General features: G+C 31.9%; 2 protein-coding genes and 1 long non-coding RNA gene across 3 annotated transcripts; all 3 read left to right on the top strand.

Annotated features, from left to right (window-relative positions):
- Positions 1 to 9,671: 9,671 nt before the first annotated feature.
- LOC114404506 lies at positions 9,672 to 12,227 on the top strand. The gene is made up of 7 exons (XM_028367418.1): positions 9,672 to 9,885; positions 9,973 to 10,191; positions 10,285 to 10,548; positions 10,627 to 11,262; positions 11,350 to 11,588; positions 11,671 to 11,733; positions 12,218 to 12,227. The coding sequence occupies exons 2-7, from the start codon at positions 10,126 to 10,128 to the stop codon at positions 12,225 to 12,227; spliced, it is 1,278 nt and encodes a 425-aa protein (XP_028223219.1). The 5' UTR covers positions 9,672 to 9,885; positions 9,973 to 10,125.
- An 85-nt stretch (positions 12,228 to 12,312) lies between these two features.
- LOC114404505 lies at positions 12,313 to 12,672 on the top strand. The gene is made up of 2 exons (XR_003665016.1): positions 12,313 to 12,371; positions 12,450 to 12,672. It is a non-coding gene; the product is annotated as an uncharacterized LOC114404505 (long non-coding RNA).
- Positions 12,673 to 14,631: 1,959 nt separating this feature from the next.
- LOC114404504 (pathogenesis-related protein PR-4-like) lies at positions 14,632 to 15,405 on the top strand. Its single transcript, XM_028367417.1, has 2 exons — positions 14,632 to 15,055; positions 15,132 to 15,405. Exons 1-2 carry the CDS (start codon positions 14,774 to 14,776, stop codon positions 15,300 to 15,302), a joined length of 453 nt encoding a protein of 150 aa, XP_028223218.1. The 5' UTR covers positions 14,632 to 14,773; the 3' UTR covers positions 15,303 to 15,405.
- Positions 15,406 to 17,518: the final 2,113 nt, after the last annotated feature.

Genomic DNA, 17,518 nt, shown 5'->3' with positions numbered 1-17,518 from the left:
AACAATACATTTTTTTATGGGTAAATAGTTACTTTTGTCCCTGGTGAAAATATAAAATTTAATTTTCAAAAAGTGTAAAAAGTACGACAAATACATTCGATCGTTAATTTATATTTGTCACCATTAATAAAATAGCCTACATGGTATAGAGGGACGAATCTGTCGCTAAAATGATTACCAACGTGACGATGCTGACTAGATTAGATGAAAATGTTAGTAAGATACAATTTTTTAATGTAAATGTCAGTAATTTTTTTTAGACCTAAATGTCAGTATATTCCATTGGACCAAAATGTCAATAAATTATCATTATTGGATGAAAATGTCAATAATTTTTTATTGGATTTGAATATCAGTATGTTTCTATTGGACTAATTTGTTAGACCTAAAATTTTGTTTCATTTAAGGGTAAATTTTCGTTATTTTTTATCGTTAAAAACATAACATTACAATAATCACTTAAAAAATATATTGACAAACATAATTTAAAACAAACATGATAATAACAATAATATTGATTATCAATCTTAATTTGTCTGTCACAATAAAAATTATCCAAAATAAACATTGTAACAGTGTACCAACCATTATAAATCTTTTCAAATTATAATAATTGATCACAATCTACTCTAAATAAAAGATAAATATATTTTATATTTCACTTCTTTGAATCTTTAGTATTTTATTAATGATGACAGACAGAAATTAATGTGCAAATATATTTATCACACTTTTTACACTTTTGAGACTAAATTTTGTATTTTCATATTTCAATGACGCATTTGTTAGTGAATTACACATTTAGGGATAAAATTGACTATTTACCCATTCCTATTTGAGAAGATGAAAAGTAAAAAAAAAAATTATATAACAAATATGTTCTTATGTTAGGAATTACAAATGACTACATTGACAATCATTTGAGTGACAAATTTGTCTCGATGCCACACATATTATTTTATTAATGACGACGAACGAAAGTTAACAACCGAATATATTTGTTGCACTTTTTACAATTTCAAAGACTAAATTTTATATTTTCATTGTTTAGAGACACACTTATCAACAAATTACATATTCAGAAACAAAAATGACTATTTATCCTTTTTTTATGTTTCCTCTAATTCCCCCTTTCTTTCACTATCTTCATCTACTTCTATCTCTTGCTTTAGTCTCTCTACATCTTTGTTTCTTTCTTGCCTAGTCTCTTGCTCCAAGTGTTAGGATTTTTTCATCCTGAAAACTTAAAGTTACTACAGTGAAGCACCTCTTGGAGAGTTATTCAGATTAAATAATCAATATTAATTATGTGTTTCTTCACTTCATTTACTTCACTATTGTACAATTGTATATATGAAATTTTTAATGATTTTAGTACTCGGTTGGTTTTTTTGGATGTTTTTCTTAACATTCCAAAAAAATCTTTTCATAACAAATAATAGTATTCCAAAAAAACTTTTTGAAATATTATGGGTATAAAAGATATATATGATAATAAAAAATAATAAATAGAAGTGTGTACTGAGCAGGAGGATAGATATAACAAAACCCTAAATCTATTCTTAGTATTCACTTTTCCCCCTTTTATCACACATGACTAGAAGGGTAAATAATAAAGTTAAATTGAATACTTTAAACAAGTTTAACTGAAAATAAAACTTGAATTTAACTTATTTATAACTTAATTACTTCTATTTTTATAAAAAAAAAATATTGAATTATTTTTTAAACTTGTCAATTTAGTTTTTTTTTTGGCCAGCACCTTATCAAATTAAATCAAGTTAGCACTACTAAAAAAATGAGTTTTAACATCGTCCTATTAACATCGGTTATTTGAAAACCGATGTCGTTAAGCACTTACAACATCGGTTTTCAAATAACAGATGTTAAAACTGAATTTAGTATGATTTTAACATCGGTTATTTGAAAACCGATGTTGTAAGTGCTTAACGACATCAGTTTTTAAATAACTGATGTTAATTTAACATCGGTTATTTGAAAACTGATGTGGTTAAACACTTACAACATCGTTTTTCAAATAACCGATGTTAAAATCATACTAAATTCAGTTTTAACATCTGTTATTTGAAAACTGATGTTGTAAGTGCTTAACGACATCAGTTTTCAAATAACTGATGTTAATATAATTTTTTAAATTATTTATATATTTTAAAAAAAATCATATATTGCGTTATTAATTATATTTTAATTAAAAAAATATAATAATTAATAAACAATAATAAATTCAAAAGGTAAACATTTAAAAATTAAACTAAATTTTTAAAATGAATTTCGTAATTTTAATTTTATTATTTCATGATTATCATTTAAATATAACACATATTTATATAAATTATTTGATATTAGTTAATTTGAAAAAAAAATTGTTTTTAATAATAGAGTTTAACTTTTATAGAATTTTTATAGAATGTTAGTAAAAATAATTATATAGTAAAAAAATTAAAATTTATTATCAATATATTATTATTTAATTATTATATTTGAAAAAAAATGATATTTTTATTATTTTTAAACAAATTTTTCAGAACAAAAATAAAATTATTTTCATGAGACATGGAAATTATGTTTTAAGTCTTTAAATATAGAGTTAATTATAATCCACATGTAATTTATTTTTATTATATTTGTCATTTTTTTATTATTTTTAACTTCATTTGTTAATTATGTGAATTTTTTGTTGATATATTCTTTAGTTCTTTATTAGGTTGAAACAGATTGAAGATTGAATATAGGACTAGTAGTTAGGATTGCAGAGAGAAAAATCAAAAGCAGCAAAATTCAACAACCATTTAATGGAAAGGGCAAGGTACTCTCCCCTTGTCATGCATTCATTCGTGATTCGACGCATGATATTGGTGGAAATAGGGACTAAGCTAAGCGATACGCTTTAGGACCCTTTTCAATGATCATGCTGCCATCGAGTATTTGGAGAAATACTGAAATACTATACTAACGTCATAAGATAATTAAAATTAAATGATAAAATGGTAGAGGATGTTTTTTTGTGTTCACTAATTGTTGCCATTATTTTAATTATGTGGATAATTTGGTGTCATTTAGCAATATCGCCAGCATTGACTAGTACTTTATTTTCTAGGTTTAATTTGATTCCTTTATCTTTTAAAATTTTGATTGAGTCATTTATTTTTTTAAATAAATTTAATTTGATCCTATTTAAAATCAAATTAAGTCACATTTTTTGAAAATGTTTGAAGCTCGCAGAAAAAAATGGACTACGTTAAATTCGTTTAAAAAAATAAAAAATTTAATTGAACTTTTACAAAATAAAAGAACTAAATCAAACCTAATAACTAATAAATAAACCAAAGAATCAAATTTAACCTTCTTTAAAAATAAGAGAACCAAGTAATTAAACCTAGCTTTTATTTTGGGCTTTGCTAAGCACTGATTTCGGGCTTTTAAGTTATTGGCCTTTTTTGGCTGGACCAAAAAACACAACCCTAATTTCTTCTCTTTTCATTTCCAATTATTTTGATTTTGAAGCCATAGACTGTGATCTGTGATATGGAAATTGGGAACTCGTGTTATGTAAAGATGTGATGTGGTGTGGCTAGTGTGAACCGTTTGCTTGCTTCGTGTATGTACATTCTCTCCGGAGGCACCGTCGTGAGCTTTTCTCTCTGGTAGGTACGTTTTACCATTTTCCCTCTGTCTCTTTTTTTTTTTTTTGCTTTTTCTTTCAAAATCAGCAACAATCTCAGTTATCTTTTGATATCATTGACTGCACCGTCTTTTATTCCTTAAGTTAAACTACTAAAACTCTGCTGTGGCGTCACCATGCCTAGCCCTAAAAGATCATCAAAATGAAATGTGCAGTGAAGTGAAGTGAGAGAAAGAGAGTTAGTTAGTAGTTACCAGTGACAACTACTCTTCGGGAAGAAACAACCGGAGGAGGAGGAAAACTTGAAGAGGAAATGGTTCGGTAAAAGGAATTGAAGAGTTTTCTGGAGCGCATTGTTGGCATATAAGAATCTGAAACTAGAATTCCCCAATCCTTGATTCCTTTCTACTACTCACTCGATTGTGCTGAGAACAATCTGAACAAAACGGTGCGTATTAAGGGCCCCTTTTTCTCCGGTTATCTTTAACCTACGACCCCATGCCTGATGCTCAGAATGCCACCCCTGCACTGCGGCTATTCTTCATCCGCTCTCTTTCTCTTACTCTTTATTATTCAAAATTTAAGGATTAAATATATAATTAAGTTGTTTTTTTTTATAATAGAAAATTTAGGAAGTTAAAACATTCAAGTAGTGATATAATATCTCGTTAATTAAAATTACTTATAAAAAAATTATTGTTCATCGATTACTTTCTTCATATCTAATTATAAAAAAAATAAAAAATTTATCTGTCTGTTTTTATAAGATTTTATTTAATTATTTTTCCTTCAAACATTAATTAAAAAATAATTAAATAAATAGAAAAATAAAATGACATAATAATTTAGTTGACAGATTTAATTTGATTAATTAAATTAAATAATTTTTTAAGGAGCCTAAATTAGTCAAAAGGATTATAATTCTGATAGCTGGTATCAGTCACGATATCTTGTTTGTTTTATTGAATCTGAATTCCATTTGTTGGTGTTTTCGTCTCTCTGCATGTTTGTTTGTCTTTGGTAATTATACCCAATTGTAGTCTCTACTGGTATTGATATTTGGATTGCTTTTAATAACTTTTTTCCTTTTCAATTTCCTAATGCGTTTTCCCTTTAACTATAACTCATAATCCAATAATTCATTTTACCCTTTCAGCCATCATTCATTATTGCATTTGGATACTGACTAAAGAGAAAACATGGAAAAGAAAATCTGTTAGTATAAAAGTTACTTGCATTTGTTTAATGGTTCAAAATGCTGTAATATATTCTCTCTGGCTTCTTAAAATATGTCTTCCTCGTCCCGAGGAAACCCGTGGAGAATTTGAAGGATGTATATATGATGCTGATATATTCTTTAGTTCTTTGAAAAAGTGTGGCACTTGCGTACATATTTACAAAATCTTTTATGGAAGTCTATCATGTAAAAATCACATCTTGAGTTTTTTATTGCTTAATTAATGTAAAAAGTCACATCTTTAGTTTTCTTTATTTAATAAAATCTATTTGACTTAACTATCAAGCACGATCAACTAGCATGACACATAATTTCTCATTTTAACGAGTGATTTCAAGCAAAATTATCTTCCAAAGATACACGTAGGAAAATTATATTTAACTCTGACGAAAAATAATTTACTTAGAATTACATTAATATTTAAATTATTAGTGAAAATAAACTTCTTTAATTTATTGTTATAACAATTTAAATAAAAAAATTTCTTGCTTGTTAACATGAGATTAAGTAATTTATTGAATATGTTATTTTATTTATCACGAAATAAATATTTTCTTATGAAATAAAATAAGAATTTTTTTCTTCTTCTTAATTTCTTCAAAAGAATGGTCAACCATCAATCTCAGCCAAAGATGTGTGGGATTTTATAGTTCTTGGACACTAATCGAAATATTATGTTAGCCACGTAAGTAAGAGTTTGGGTGCAAACAACACTGTATCATTTCCGCCATATTATCCTTTATTCTTCTTCAAAGTTTGAGTGTAGCATTCATATTGATATTTGTTTTTCGGAATGATGATTGATGTAGGTGTTCATTCAGTTATTTATTTGATTCTTGCTTTCATTTTGGATCGTGCTGCTCATCATCACAGGTACAAATGTTTGTTACCAATGAATATTTTTATTACGTGTTCACTACCATTAATGACAATTGATATATGCTATATAAATTGTGTTCATGATGAGTGAACCTTAGATTCCCATTTGAGATTGGATGCAATGATTCTTGCGGATAGTTTGCATTAATCATTGTATTTAATCTTGAATTGTCCGTTTGGACAGTTTGGGGAGACTGATATTTTTATGGTAGATTCATGTGTTAAGGTTAAAATTATTTTGTTTAATTTGATGAAATTTCGGTAATGCATTTCTAGTTGTTCTCTGGGTGCATACTTGATTATCGGAAAATTAATTTCACCGATTTCATGTTGTGTACTTGGAGACCAATGCGAAATGCTGCCAAAATTTTGTCAAATTTAACAAAATAGAATTAACCCTGATGTATGAAGCTACCATAAAAGACGGTCTTCCCAAATGGGATAGGGCCACACCTATAATAAAAAAGTGAGATTTTCATGCATCGAATAACTTTGAGAGTATGACCGAGTTATTACTTAGATGGATCGAAGTTGGATGAATGAAAGTCGCATCAGCCCAGAATATGAGGAAGGCGTCGAGCAATTCTTACAATTTGCTTCAGAAAGAGGTCAACCGGATGAAGATGGAAAATATTATTGTCCTTGCATCAATTGTTTGAATGGAAGACGACAAATACTGGATGACATACGAGAGCATCTGTTGTGTGATGGAATTAAGAGGAATTATACGACGTGGATATGGCATGGTGAAATGACAGACATGCAGAGTGGGCAACAATCCGAACCGTTTGATGTAGAAATGGGAGATCGCTTGGAGGATATGATTCGTGACCTTGGACAAGAGTCTTTTCAGCAAGCACATGCCCCTATGTATGATACATTACAAACTGATTCAAAGAAACCTTTGTATCCGGGGTGCAAGAATTCGTTGACGCTGTTGTCGGCAGTTTTAAGTCTGGTTAATATCAAAGCCAGATATGGGTGGAGTGACAAAAGCTTTAGTTCACTGCTTCAAGTAGTGCACGACATGCTTCCAGAGGAAAACACATTGCCTAAAAGTTACTATCAAGCAAAGAAAATATTGTGTCCCATGGGTATGGAGTATCAGAAGATTCATGCTTGCCCGAATGATTGCATATTATACAGACATCAATTTCAAGAAATGTCAAAATGCCCTAGGTGTGGGGTATCACGGTACAAACTCAAGGATGATGAGGAGTGTAGTAGTGATGAAAACTCAAACAAGGGCCCCCCAGCGAAGGTGTTGTGGTATCTTCCGATCATTCCAAGGTTTAAGCGTATGTTTGCTAATGGAGACGACGCAAAAGACCTTACATGGCATGCAAATGAGAGAAACTGTGATGGAATGCTTCGTCATCCGGCTGATTCCTTGCAATGGAAGAAGATAGACCGTTTGTATCCGGATTTTGGCAAAGAGGCAAGAAATCTTAGGCTTGGACTAGCCACTGATGGAATGAATCCATATGGCAGTTTAAGCACACAACACAGTTCGTGGCCAGTTTTGCTAGTGATTTACAATTTGCCTCCTTGGTTGTGTATGAAACGAAAATACATGATGTTATCTATGATGATAACGGGCCCAAGACAGCCAGGAAATGACATCGATGTTTATCTCAATCCCTTGATTGAAGACCTTACAAAGTTGTGGGACGAAGGAGTTTTAGTGTTTGATGGGTTTCGAAATGAGACATTTAATTTACGTGCAATGCTTTTTTGTACCATTAATGATTTTCCAGCATATGGGAATTTGAGCGGTTACAGTGTTAAAGGCCATCGTGCATGCCCCATCTGTGAAGAAGACACAAGCTACATACAACTGAAACATGGAAGAAAAACAGTTTACACTAGGCATCGACGTTTTCTTAAACCTCATCATCCTTACCGACGATTGAAAAAAGCATTTAATGGAAGTCAAGAGCATGAAAATGCACCGGTACCGTTGACTGGTGACCAGATTTTCCAGCGGGTTCAACACCTAAATACAATATTTGGAAAGGTCCAAAAGAAAGACAAAAATAAGACTTGCATATGGAAGAAAAGGTCGATTTTGTTTGATCTTCCGTATTGGGTTGATCTAGATGTTAGACATTGTATTGATGTTATGCATGTGGAGAAAAATGTATGTGATAGTCTCATTGGGACGCTCCTTAACATTCACGGCAAGACAAAAGATGGTTTGAATACTCGTCAAGATCTAGCTGAGATGGGTATTCGAGCGTCGTTACATCCAAGGTCTGATGGTAGAAAAATATACTTGCCTCCAGCTTGTCATACTTTGTCCAGAAAGGAAAAGTTCAGTTTTTGTCAATGCCTACGACGGGTCAAAGTTCCACAAGGATACTCTTCAAATATTAAGAGCCTTGTGCATTTGAAGGATCTTAAGTTGGTAGGCTTAAAGTCTCATGATTGTCACGTCTTGATGCAACAATTGTTATCGGTGGCCATACGAGACATTTTGCCTAACAAAGTCAGGCTTGCCATAACTCGGCTGTGCTTTTTCTTCAATTCTATATGTAGCAAAGTTCTTGATCCTGTGAAGTTAGACGAACTGGAAAATGAGGCTGCTATTATATTGTGTGAGTTGAAGATGTATTTTCCGCCTGCATTCTTTGACATCATGGTTCACTTAATTATTCATCTAGTCAGAGAAATCAAATGTTGTGGTCCTGTTTATTTGCGGTGGATGTATCCGGTTGAGCGATACATGAAGATCTTAAAAGGGTATACCAAAAATCTACACCGTCCTGAAGCATCTATTGTTGAAAGGTACATTGCAGAAGAAGCCATTGAATTTTGTTCAGAGTACATTGAAAAAGCTAAACCTGTTGGGCTTCCCGAGTCTCGGCATGACGAAAGAGTAAGAGGTAAGGGTTCAAGAGGACTGCATGTCATCACTCCAAGTGTAGAAGATTTGCAACAAGCTCACTTGTATGTGTTGAATAATAGTAATGAAGTTTTGCCATACATAGTTCGTCATGAAAATTTAGTCAAACAAAGTAATCCAAAAATGTCGAAGAACTCAGTGTTGAAAAAACATAACAAAACTTTCCTAGATTGGTTTAAACACACAATCTTGGCTGATGATAATGCTTCTGAAATGTTGAGAAAGCTAGCAGATGGACCTAAAAGAAATGTTATAACTTGGCAAGGATATGATATAAACAAGTATTCCTTCTATACAAAAGCACAAGACCAAAAAAGTACAATGCAAAACAGTGGGGTTACCCTAAGGGCTGAATCTCAACACTTCGCTAGTGTACATGATGACAATCCTTGTGTAGCTTTCATCCCTTACTTTGGTTTCATTGAAGAAATTTGGGAGCTTAACTATGTCAAATTCACTGTCTGTGTTTTCAAATGTAAGTGGGTTGACAGTAATACCGGTGTGCGGACCGATGATGTGGGATTTACGTTGGTGGATCTTAACAAACTCGCATACCAGAATGATCCTTTCATTATGGCAGAACAAGCGAAACAAGTATTTTATGTCGAAGACCCTTGTGATCAAAGGTGGTCAGTGGTTTTACATGGAAAAACAATAGGTGTCAATGTTGAAGATGATTATTCATACATTGATACTTATGTTAGTCCTTTGTCCACACAATTGTCACCTAATGTCATCGGAGAAGAAACTGACGATGTTCATGCTAATCGTAATGATCACGATGAAGGAGAATTAATTAACATCGTCTAATGTAATTTTTTTTTATTTTGTACTTAATTTCAATTCATTTAATTACATTCATACGCATTTATTTTTTATAACATATTGAATTAATGTTTTTTTTTTCACAGCCAAATGGCTACACAGTTAAACTCTCCTCCGCCTCCTCCTCCTTCTACTGGTGTAACATCGCATTCGTCGTCACCACCATTGAAGCGGAATAGAAAGGCCTCACGCCTAAGATTATTGGCGACTAGACCAGTTGGGGCAGAGAGACCCCTTGTCCATGTGGATCCTGTTACTGGCAAAGCAGACGGTCCCCACAGCAAGAAATTTAGAACATATTTAGGGATCGTTGCTCGTGATAAGGTGGATGTCACATACGAAAATTGGAAGCATGTCCCTATTACTCAGAAGGATTTGATATGGGAGGATATTCAGGTATCATGTATTATTTCATGTTCCATATTGTTTGTTAGCCAAATATTTGAATTTAGTATTAATAAAACCTAATTTACTCTTTGTTAGGCTGAATTTGATATCCCTGAAGCATCTGATTTAAGGACAAAAAAGAAAATACTTCAGACTGTGGGGGAGCGGTGGAGACAGTTTAAGTCTGATTTGACGTCGAAATGGGCACTTGCAGCTGACAAGGATAGTGTTGATGACACTGTATGCAAAATGTACGGCATTAGCAAGGAGAAATGGACCCAATTTTGCCAGAGCCGTAGAGACCCTTCATGGGAGGTAACTAATTTGGGATTTTCATTTTTTTAACTTTAAATGAACTTATTATAATACATTGTAATCATGAGTTTCATTAATGTTTCATTTTTACAGAATGTTCGAAAAAAAGCACAAGCTGTCCAAAAACAAAACACTGCCCCTCACGTGATGTCTCGTGGGGGTTATGAATATTTAGAAAAAAAGTTGATGGATGAGAAGAGAAAGAAAAAACTAGAGGAAACAACTCAATCCGGAAGCACTGACACCGTCATTGATCCTCCATCTCCCATCAAACGACACGTGAAGTGGAAGCTAGCCCGCACCAAGAAAACTGGTGACATGACATCTGAAGCAGCAAAGGAAATTGCTGACAAGATTGTAAGTCACTTTCAATTCATAATTGTAATTATTTTTTTTATTGTGTGATTAAGTATAGAATAAATGTGTTCTTCACAGGATGCGCTTGAGGAGCAGGCCTCACAGGGTTCCTTTGTTACCCATGGACGTCATGATATACTGACTGCTGCCATTGGGCGACCAGAACACCCTGGTCGTGTGCGTGCTGTAGGAGCCGGTATAACCATCAAACAATACTTTGGATCAGCTTCAAGGACCTCCTCCATTGCTCCCGAATACCTGCAACAGTTGACGCAACAAATCAAGGACCAACTAGAGGATTCAATCACAGAAAAAGTCACTCGACGGCTAATGTTATCCCTCAGCCAAATGCAATCACAGGGACTCGCACTGCCTCCTGAACCTGATGTTGGTCCTTCAGCTGCTCGTGTCAGCACAAAGGAGAGTTGTGTTGATCCCTCAGGGAACGATCTAGACACCGGTGACTCATACAAATGTGGGTTGTATATTGAAGAATATCCTTCTCGCCTGGTTGCCCTGGGAAGAGTTTATGAGGGATCTACAACAATTCACAACATTCCTTTGCTGCATGATCAAGTTAAGGTTGGTGTTGAGGAGATTAGAGATGTAGATGCTCCCATTCCTGTACCCACTAAAGAGGTTAAGGTCGTGGGACAGACTCTTAACACATTCCTTGCTTGGCCGACACATCTAGTCAAGCGTTTATCAGAACAGGTATTTTAGTGTCATTAAATGCTTATTTTTCCAATTAAAATGTTTACTGTGATTAAATTATGTCAATTAATTATGTTGGATAAACAGGGAGCTGTGAGACCCGCGAAACCTGCAGATAGGCCGGATGATGAGGTCGATGATCCGCTATATCTAATGACATTGACCATTCCACAGCTTTTTCTGAAGCCATTGCAGGTTATGTGGGATGCTACCTTGTTTGGCCTATTTAATGAAAACTTTCCCTTGTACATAAAGCATGAAGATCTGTCTGAAATTGCACATGGTGGTCAATGTCTCAGCATATCTGTTATACAGTTGTGGATTCTGTAAGTCAATTTAGATTATTGTTAGTTACCTAATTTATTGTTTTACCTTCATGCATAATTTACTTTGTGTTAACAATAATAGGCATATGACTGAGACAAGTATGCGAGCTGGGAATATCGATGTGTATGGATTCCTCGAGCCACAGTCTATCCAGAGATCTGGCCAATCACAATTTGAATCAGAAAATTACATTAAGAACTGGATGCAAAATTCAAAACGAGATGTGTACCTAGGAGCCTACTTGAATGGGTAACTTAAACTCAACAAATGAATTTAAATAATGTATAATAGTATAATAACATATATTGGTCTCCACTGCAGTGCACATTGGCAAATGGTCGTCATTTTGCCTAAGGAAAATGTTGTCATTTGGTTTTGTTCGTTGCATAATAAGCCAGACAACTACCTCAAAGGCATAATTAATAGGTCAGTGTTGTTTTTTAATATATTTGCATTAGCATTAGTCAGGTAAATCAAAATTTTAAATGTACAATAAGAATCTATGTTTGTATTCAATAGTGCTTTGAAAGGACTTGACGATACTCAACAAAGTAAATCCAAGACTCCTGCTAGGTGGATTGTTGTTAAAGTAAGTTATTTAAACAATATGTTTTCACTTATATTTTAGTATTGTGTAGACTAATTTGTACTGAACGTTGCATATCTAAATTTCATAATGTATTTAGTGTAATAGACAAAAAGGAAGCACTGAGTGTGGGTATTACGTCATGCATTGGATGTCAACTATAATCTTAGGAAATTTCCAGAATAATTGGGAAATGGTAATTTTTAATTCACCAAATTTCATATTATTATGATTGCTAATATATTATTAACTTATGTTTTATTATATCATGCAGTATTTCACTGATCCTAGACCATTGGAACCAGAAAGATTGAAGGCGCTTCGCAACCAGTGGGCAAAGTACTATTTGAAAGTGAAAAATGAAACTTAGGATGTTTAGACAATCTTGTAATTGTAGTTTATATTTACTTACTTAATTTACAATTCATGTCTCAACATTAAATATGTTTTAAATTCATAGTAATTAGTAAATTTCTTATTGAATTTTCTGGTAAAAACTGTTTCAAAACAGAATGAAAATTATATGTTGTGTGGTCTGATTTTAAAATTTGCAGGTTATTTTTGGGATTTATTGAAAAAACAGACATCATGTTAAAAATAAATTTCTAAAACAACATCGGTCTTTAAAAAAACTGATGTGAAATGTTACTTACAACATCAGTTTTTTTAAAAACTGATGTTAAATGTCACTTACCTCAACATTTTTTAACATCGGTTTTTAAAAAAACTGATGTTGTAAGTAACATTTCACATCAGTTTTTTTAAAAACCGATGTGAAATGTCACCTACAACATCAGTTTTTTAAAAACCGATGTCAAATATCACATTTAACATCGGTTATTTTAAAAACCGATGTTACATGTCACTAACAACATCAATTTTTTAAAAATCGATGTTGATTTATAGATTTATAACTTTTTTTTCTTCATAATTCATATCATATAACATCGCCTATTTAAATAACTGATGTTAAATATCACTTACAACATCAGATTTTTAAAAATCTGATGTGAAATGTTACTTACAACATCAGTTTTTAAAAAACCGATGTCACATGTCACATTTAACATTGGTTATTTAAAAAACCGATGTTAAATGTCACTTACAACATCAGTTTTTTAAAAAACCGATGTTAAATGTCACTTACAACATCAGTTTTTTAAAAAACCGATGTTAAATGTCACTTACAACATCAGTTTTTAAAAAACCGATGTTAATTTATAGATTTATAATTTTTTTTTTCATAATTCGTATCATATAACATCGCTTATTTAAATAACCGATGTTGTATTTATTAGTTAACATCGGTTTTGAAAAACCGATGTTAATGATACTACTTTCCACATCGGTACTTTCAACATCAATTAATAACCGATGTTGAAAGTCTTAAATAACCGATGTTAAAACCTTATTTTCTAGTAGTGTAGTAACAATTTACCGATAAAAAAAATATGCTCAACATGTAATATGCAATTTTTTTAAAAAATAGACAATTACGTTTTCATAATTTAGTAAGTGAAAAATTCACAATTTTAAAAATCCTCTTTGTATACAAATTAAATTAATTATTTTGGATAAAAACACGAGAGAATTATTTCTTAACGAGAGAATTATTAACTTCCGTGAGAAAATTGACATCTAAAAAAAAGAATATCAAAAGCCGTCATGCTTCTTGATTGCTGTGTTGTGATTAGTTTAATGGATTACCATCTATAAAAGTTGTACACAAAATAATCCACCAATAATTTATTTTACAATCATGGAATAGATAGGGTGAATCCGTTGCTGACAAAAGTTAAATTCGCTATTAGTATGCGAATGGATTTATTCAGCCATCGCAATCACCTGGTTTACTTTATTTTCATTTTCAAGCATACCTACCTTCTCACTGGCCAAAAGAAACATATAATTTCAATTTACACTGCTTATTCAAAATTGAAATGATAGCTTACTTTCTCGATATGGTATTTACACAAATAAAACAAAAGCAATTTTTTTTTTAAAGAAGCAAAAGCAATATTTCTCAATACTTAAATCACGGTATATTCTTAACAGATAAGATTGTAATATGATGACTATATATTTTTTTCTATTTAATTGTTGATTTTTAAGAAAAAAATTGTTTTTATCTGTTATTTTTAAAATTTAAGATAATTTTTTTATCAATTATACACCTTACATTACACTTAATATCATATTATATATATATAAAAGAAATAGAGGGGGTAAAAATTTGACCTGAAAATTAACGACGGACGGAGTATTAGCTAGTGCTTATGCATATTAATTTAACGGCAAAAAGAATGAAGGAAGATTGAGTGGTTAGTGCGCCTCTGAGCTGCCAAGATTGACGAATTGGCCATGAGACGAGAGTCTTGGCAGCCTCATCGTTTTATAAATATGGCTTAGATTTGTTTAGGTACAAATCTCGTTGGGTTCAGATTGTTTTTTAATCTGTATATTATATAGAAAGATTCATAAAAAATGAATGACTAATCTCCTAGGACTGCCTACCTTTACTATATATAGGTAGAACAGGCTCTAGTCTGTTAGACACAAAAACTAGAACAAGATAATTAAGAAGGTAGAGAGTAGAGAATGCGGAGCGGCTTAAGATTGTTGGGTGTGGTGTGGTGTGTGATGATGGCAACAAGAACGAGAACAAGAGTGTTAGTGAGTGGTGAGAGTGCGAAGAACGTGAGGGCTACATATCATTTATATAACCCTGAGCAGATTGGTTGGAACTTGGTCACTGCCAGTGCCTACTGCGCTACATGGGATGCCAACAAGCCCTTGGCTTGGCGTAAAAAATATGCATGGACTGCTTTCTGCGGACCCGTTGGGCCTCGTGGCAGAGAATCTTGCGGCAAGTGCTTGAGGGTATGTATTACTAATTAATTTATGCATGATGATGATTTTTAATATTAAGAAATTGTACGTGCTGCTAATTAATCAGGTGACGAATACCGGAACTGGGACTGAGGCTACGGTGAGGATTGTAGATCAGTGTGCTAATGGAGGCTTGGACTTGGACGTCAACGTGTTCCGACAATTGGACACTAATGGAGTCGGGAACCAGCAGGGTCACCTTACTCTCAACTATCGTTTCGTCAATTGCGCTGATTGACGAAATATCTCTCATCTCAGCTATCTCTATGACTACACCATCAATAAAATAAAGCGCTGTTGGAATTAAATTCAAATTAAACAAACGGTGCTATTCGGAACTACTTCTTCTTCCCTTCCTCATCTGCTATATATAACTTAATTGCCACGTATTTTGGCTCTGGCGGTAGGTAGCCATAAGCAAAACTTCTATTTCAGACATTAATTAAACAAGTAATATATAGCCCCGCATATATATACATATATATACACACACGCAGCAGAGCACCATAAAACGATAATCTTTGTGAGCGTCAATGCTCTAGGGTGGAAAGAAACTGATCCAGTAAAAAAAATAGCCGCGATTACGTTTATCATATTCTATATACTCATGCAGTATGAAACACGAGTGACAATTTTAATTACTTAAGTTAGCTCTTTATTATACTTTTCAAATCAATGGAATACAGTCTAATTAAAATTATATTGACATGAAATGCATTTTTTTTTTGTCGTGACGATAAATTTAATCAAGATGGACTATATTACATGAAACTGCTGTTATGTCACAAAATTATTCACATCACTGCATCAGCGTATTTTGTTAATAATTCAATAAAATATTAGTAATGACTGAATTGAATTTATACTTTAACAGTTAATTACTATGCTACTTAATGTTATTGTCACGTCACAAAAGTGATTCGCACTATTTTAAATGTTAAAAAATTACTGTAAATAAAATATCAATGATTGGACCAAACTTTATTGATTTGAAAGATATGAGAACTTAATTTAAGTAATTGAAACTGAGTACTCCAGGAATCGAAATCACTCATTTGGCAAATTACTAACCAAAAATATAATTACTTAAAAATTAAATTTGATGGATGGCTAATGTATAGTATATTTTTCTTTTGGATAAATATTTTAACCCATTAATTGTGGATATAATAATATATTTATGCAAAACTCAGTATAACCGTAAGTCATATAAATGATAAACGCAAGGATACAACCAAATAAGCTGCATTTGTACTGAATTTTAAATATCCTACACCCTATATTTATTAAAAGAAATCATCACAACTGTTTGAAAATGAAAGTTAAGTAATTCAGGAATTTCATTGAAGATTTTTAAATATACTAATAAAGATAGATTATTATAATGCTTTCCTGTATGAGTTTAATTTACCACGGTTTAGGTCTTATGTTATGTGATCATTTATGTAAAGAAGAGTTGTGGTGCAGCCTGGAGAGAGCTCAATTTACAAAGCACATCTCGCCTTATAACAAATCATTTTTAATGTCTAAGTATAATTAATAAAGTAAAAAAAAGTATCTAATTCAACTGATTAGCAATACTGTTCGAGCAAATGGAATAAGAAGAATTTTATGGTATTCATCCCATTTTGAAAATTTATTTGTGATATTTGACGTTTAGCAGGCGAAATAAATAAAGTAGATGAAAATTTAATTAGTGTGGTCCCACTAATACTATATTAGTGGTGAAATTGAACTGGTGTTACTTTATTTTAGAATTTGTGATGTGATGCGACAAGAGATACACGCTTACGTACGTTAAAAGGCAATTATTAAGAAGTATTTTCAATATTTGTTAATATCTAAAAACAAAAAAAGTATTAATAATAATTAGGATTTTAAAACCATTATTAATAATGTATTTAAATCTGGATTTTTAAATAATAAATACTGGTGTTAGTGTTTTTTAAAGGAAGTATTTTTTTAAATAAAACTTAGTACATTTCTTAATTCTTGAACTAGGACACTTTTAAATTTTAATACATGTTTGCGATATTTACCACTGTAAACCAACTGTGTTTTGAATATAAATAAGAAAAATCATTAGGACCTCATGTAAAAGAGACCCAAGAGAAAGAAAAGCAAAGACATTAAATATATTGTAGATGTTTAGATGATTAATAATGTAACAATAAGAAATAATCAAAATGATAGTATCAATGTAGATTTACATTATTGAGGTGTTCAACATATAAATAAAGCTGTAAGAATACAAGGTTAATCAAGCGAAAATGAAGCCTGCTTCAGATACCATAATACACTCGATTTTTTCACATGTGACAAACAAATCCAAGCTCTCTTTGATATGGTTAAGAGATCCATGAACATAACTGGACAAGACAACATTGCCTGGGAAAACTACTCTGTTTGTGTCAATTCCTTTATTCACATTCTAAAGACAAGAAATGCGCAATT

The sequence above is a fragment of the Glycine soja genome, unplaced genomic scaffold (genome assembly GCF_004193775.1).
Source record: "Glycine soja cultivar W05 unplaced genomic scaffold, ASM419377v2 tig00104378_1_pilon, whole genome shotgun sequence".
NCBI classification, from domain to species: Eukaryota; Viridiplantae; Streptophyta; class Magnoliopsida; order Fabales; family Fabaceae; genus Glycine; species Glycine soja.
Note: the sequence above shows the minus strand (reverse complement) of the source record. Positions and strands in the feature narration are given on the sequence as shown.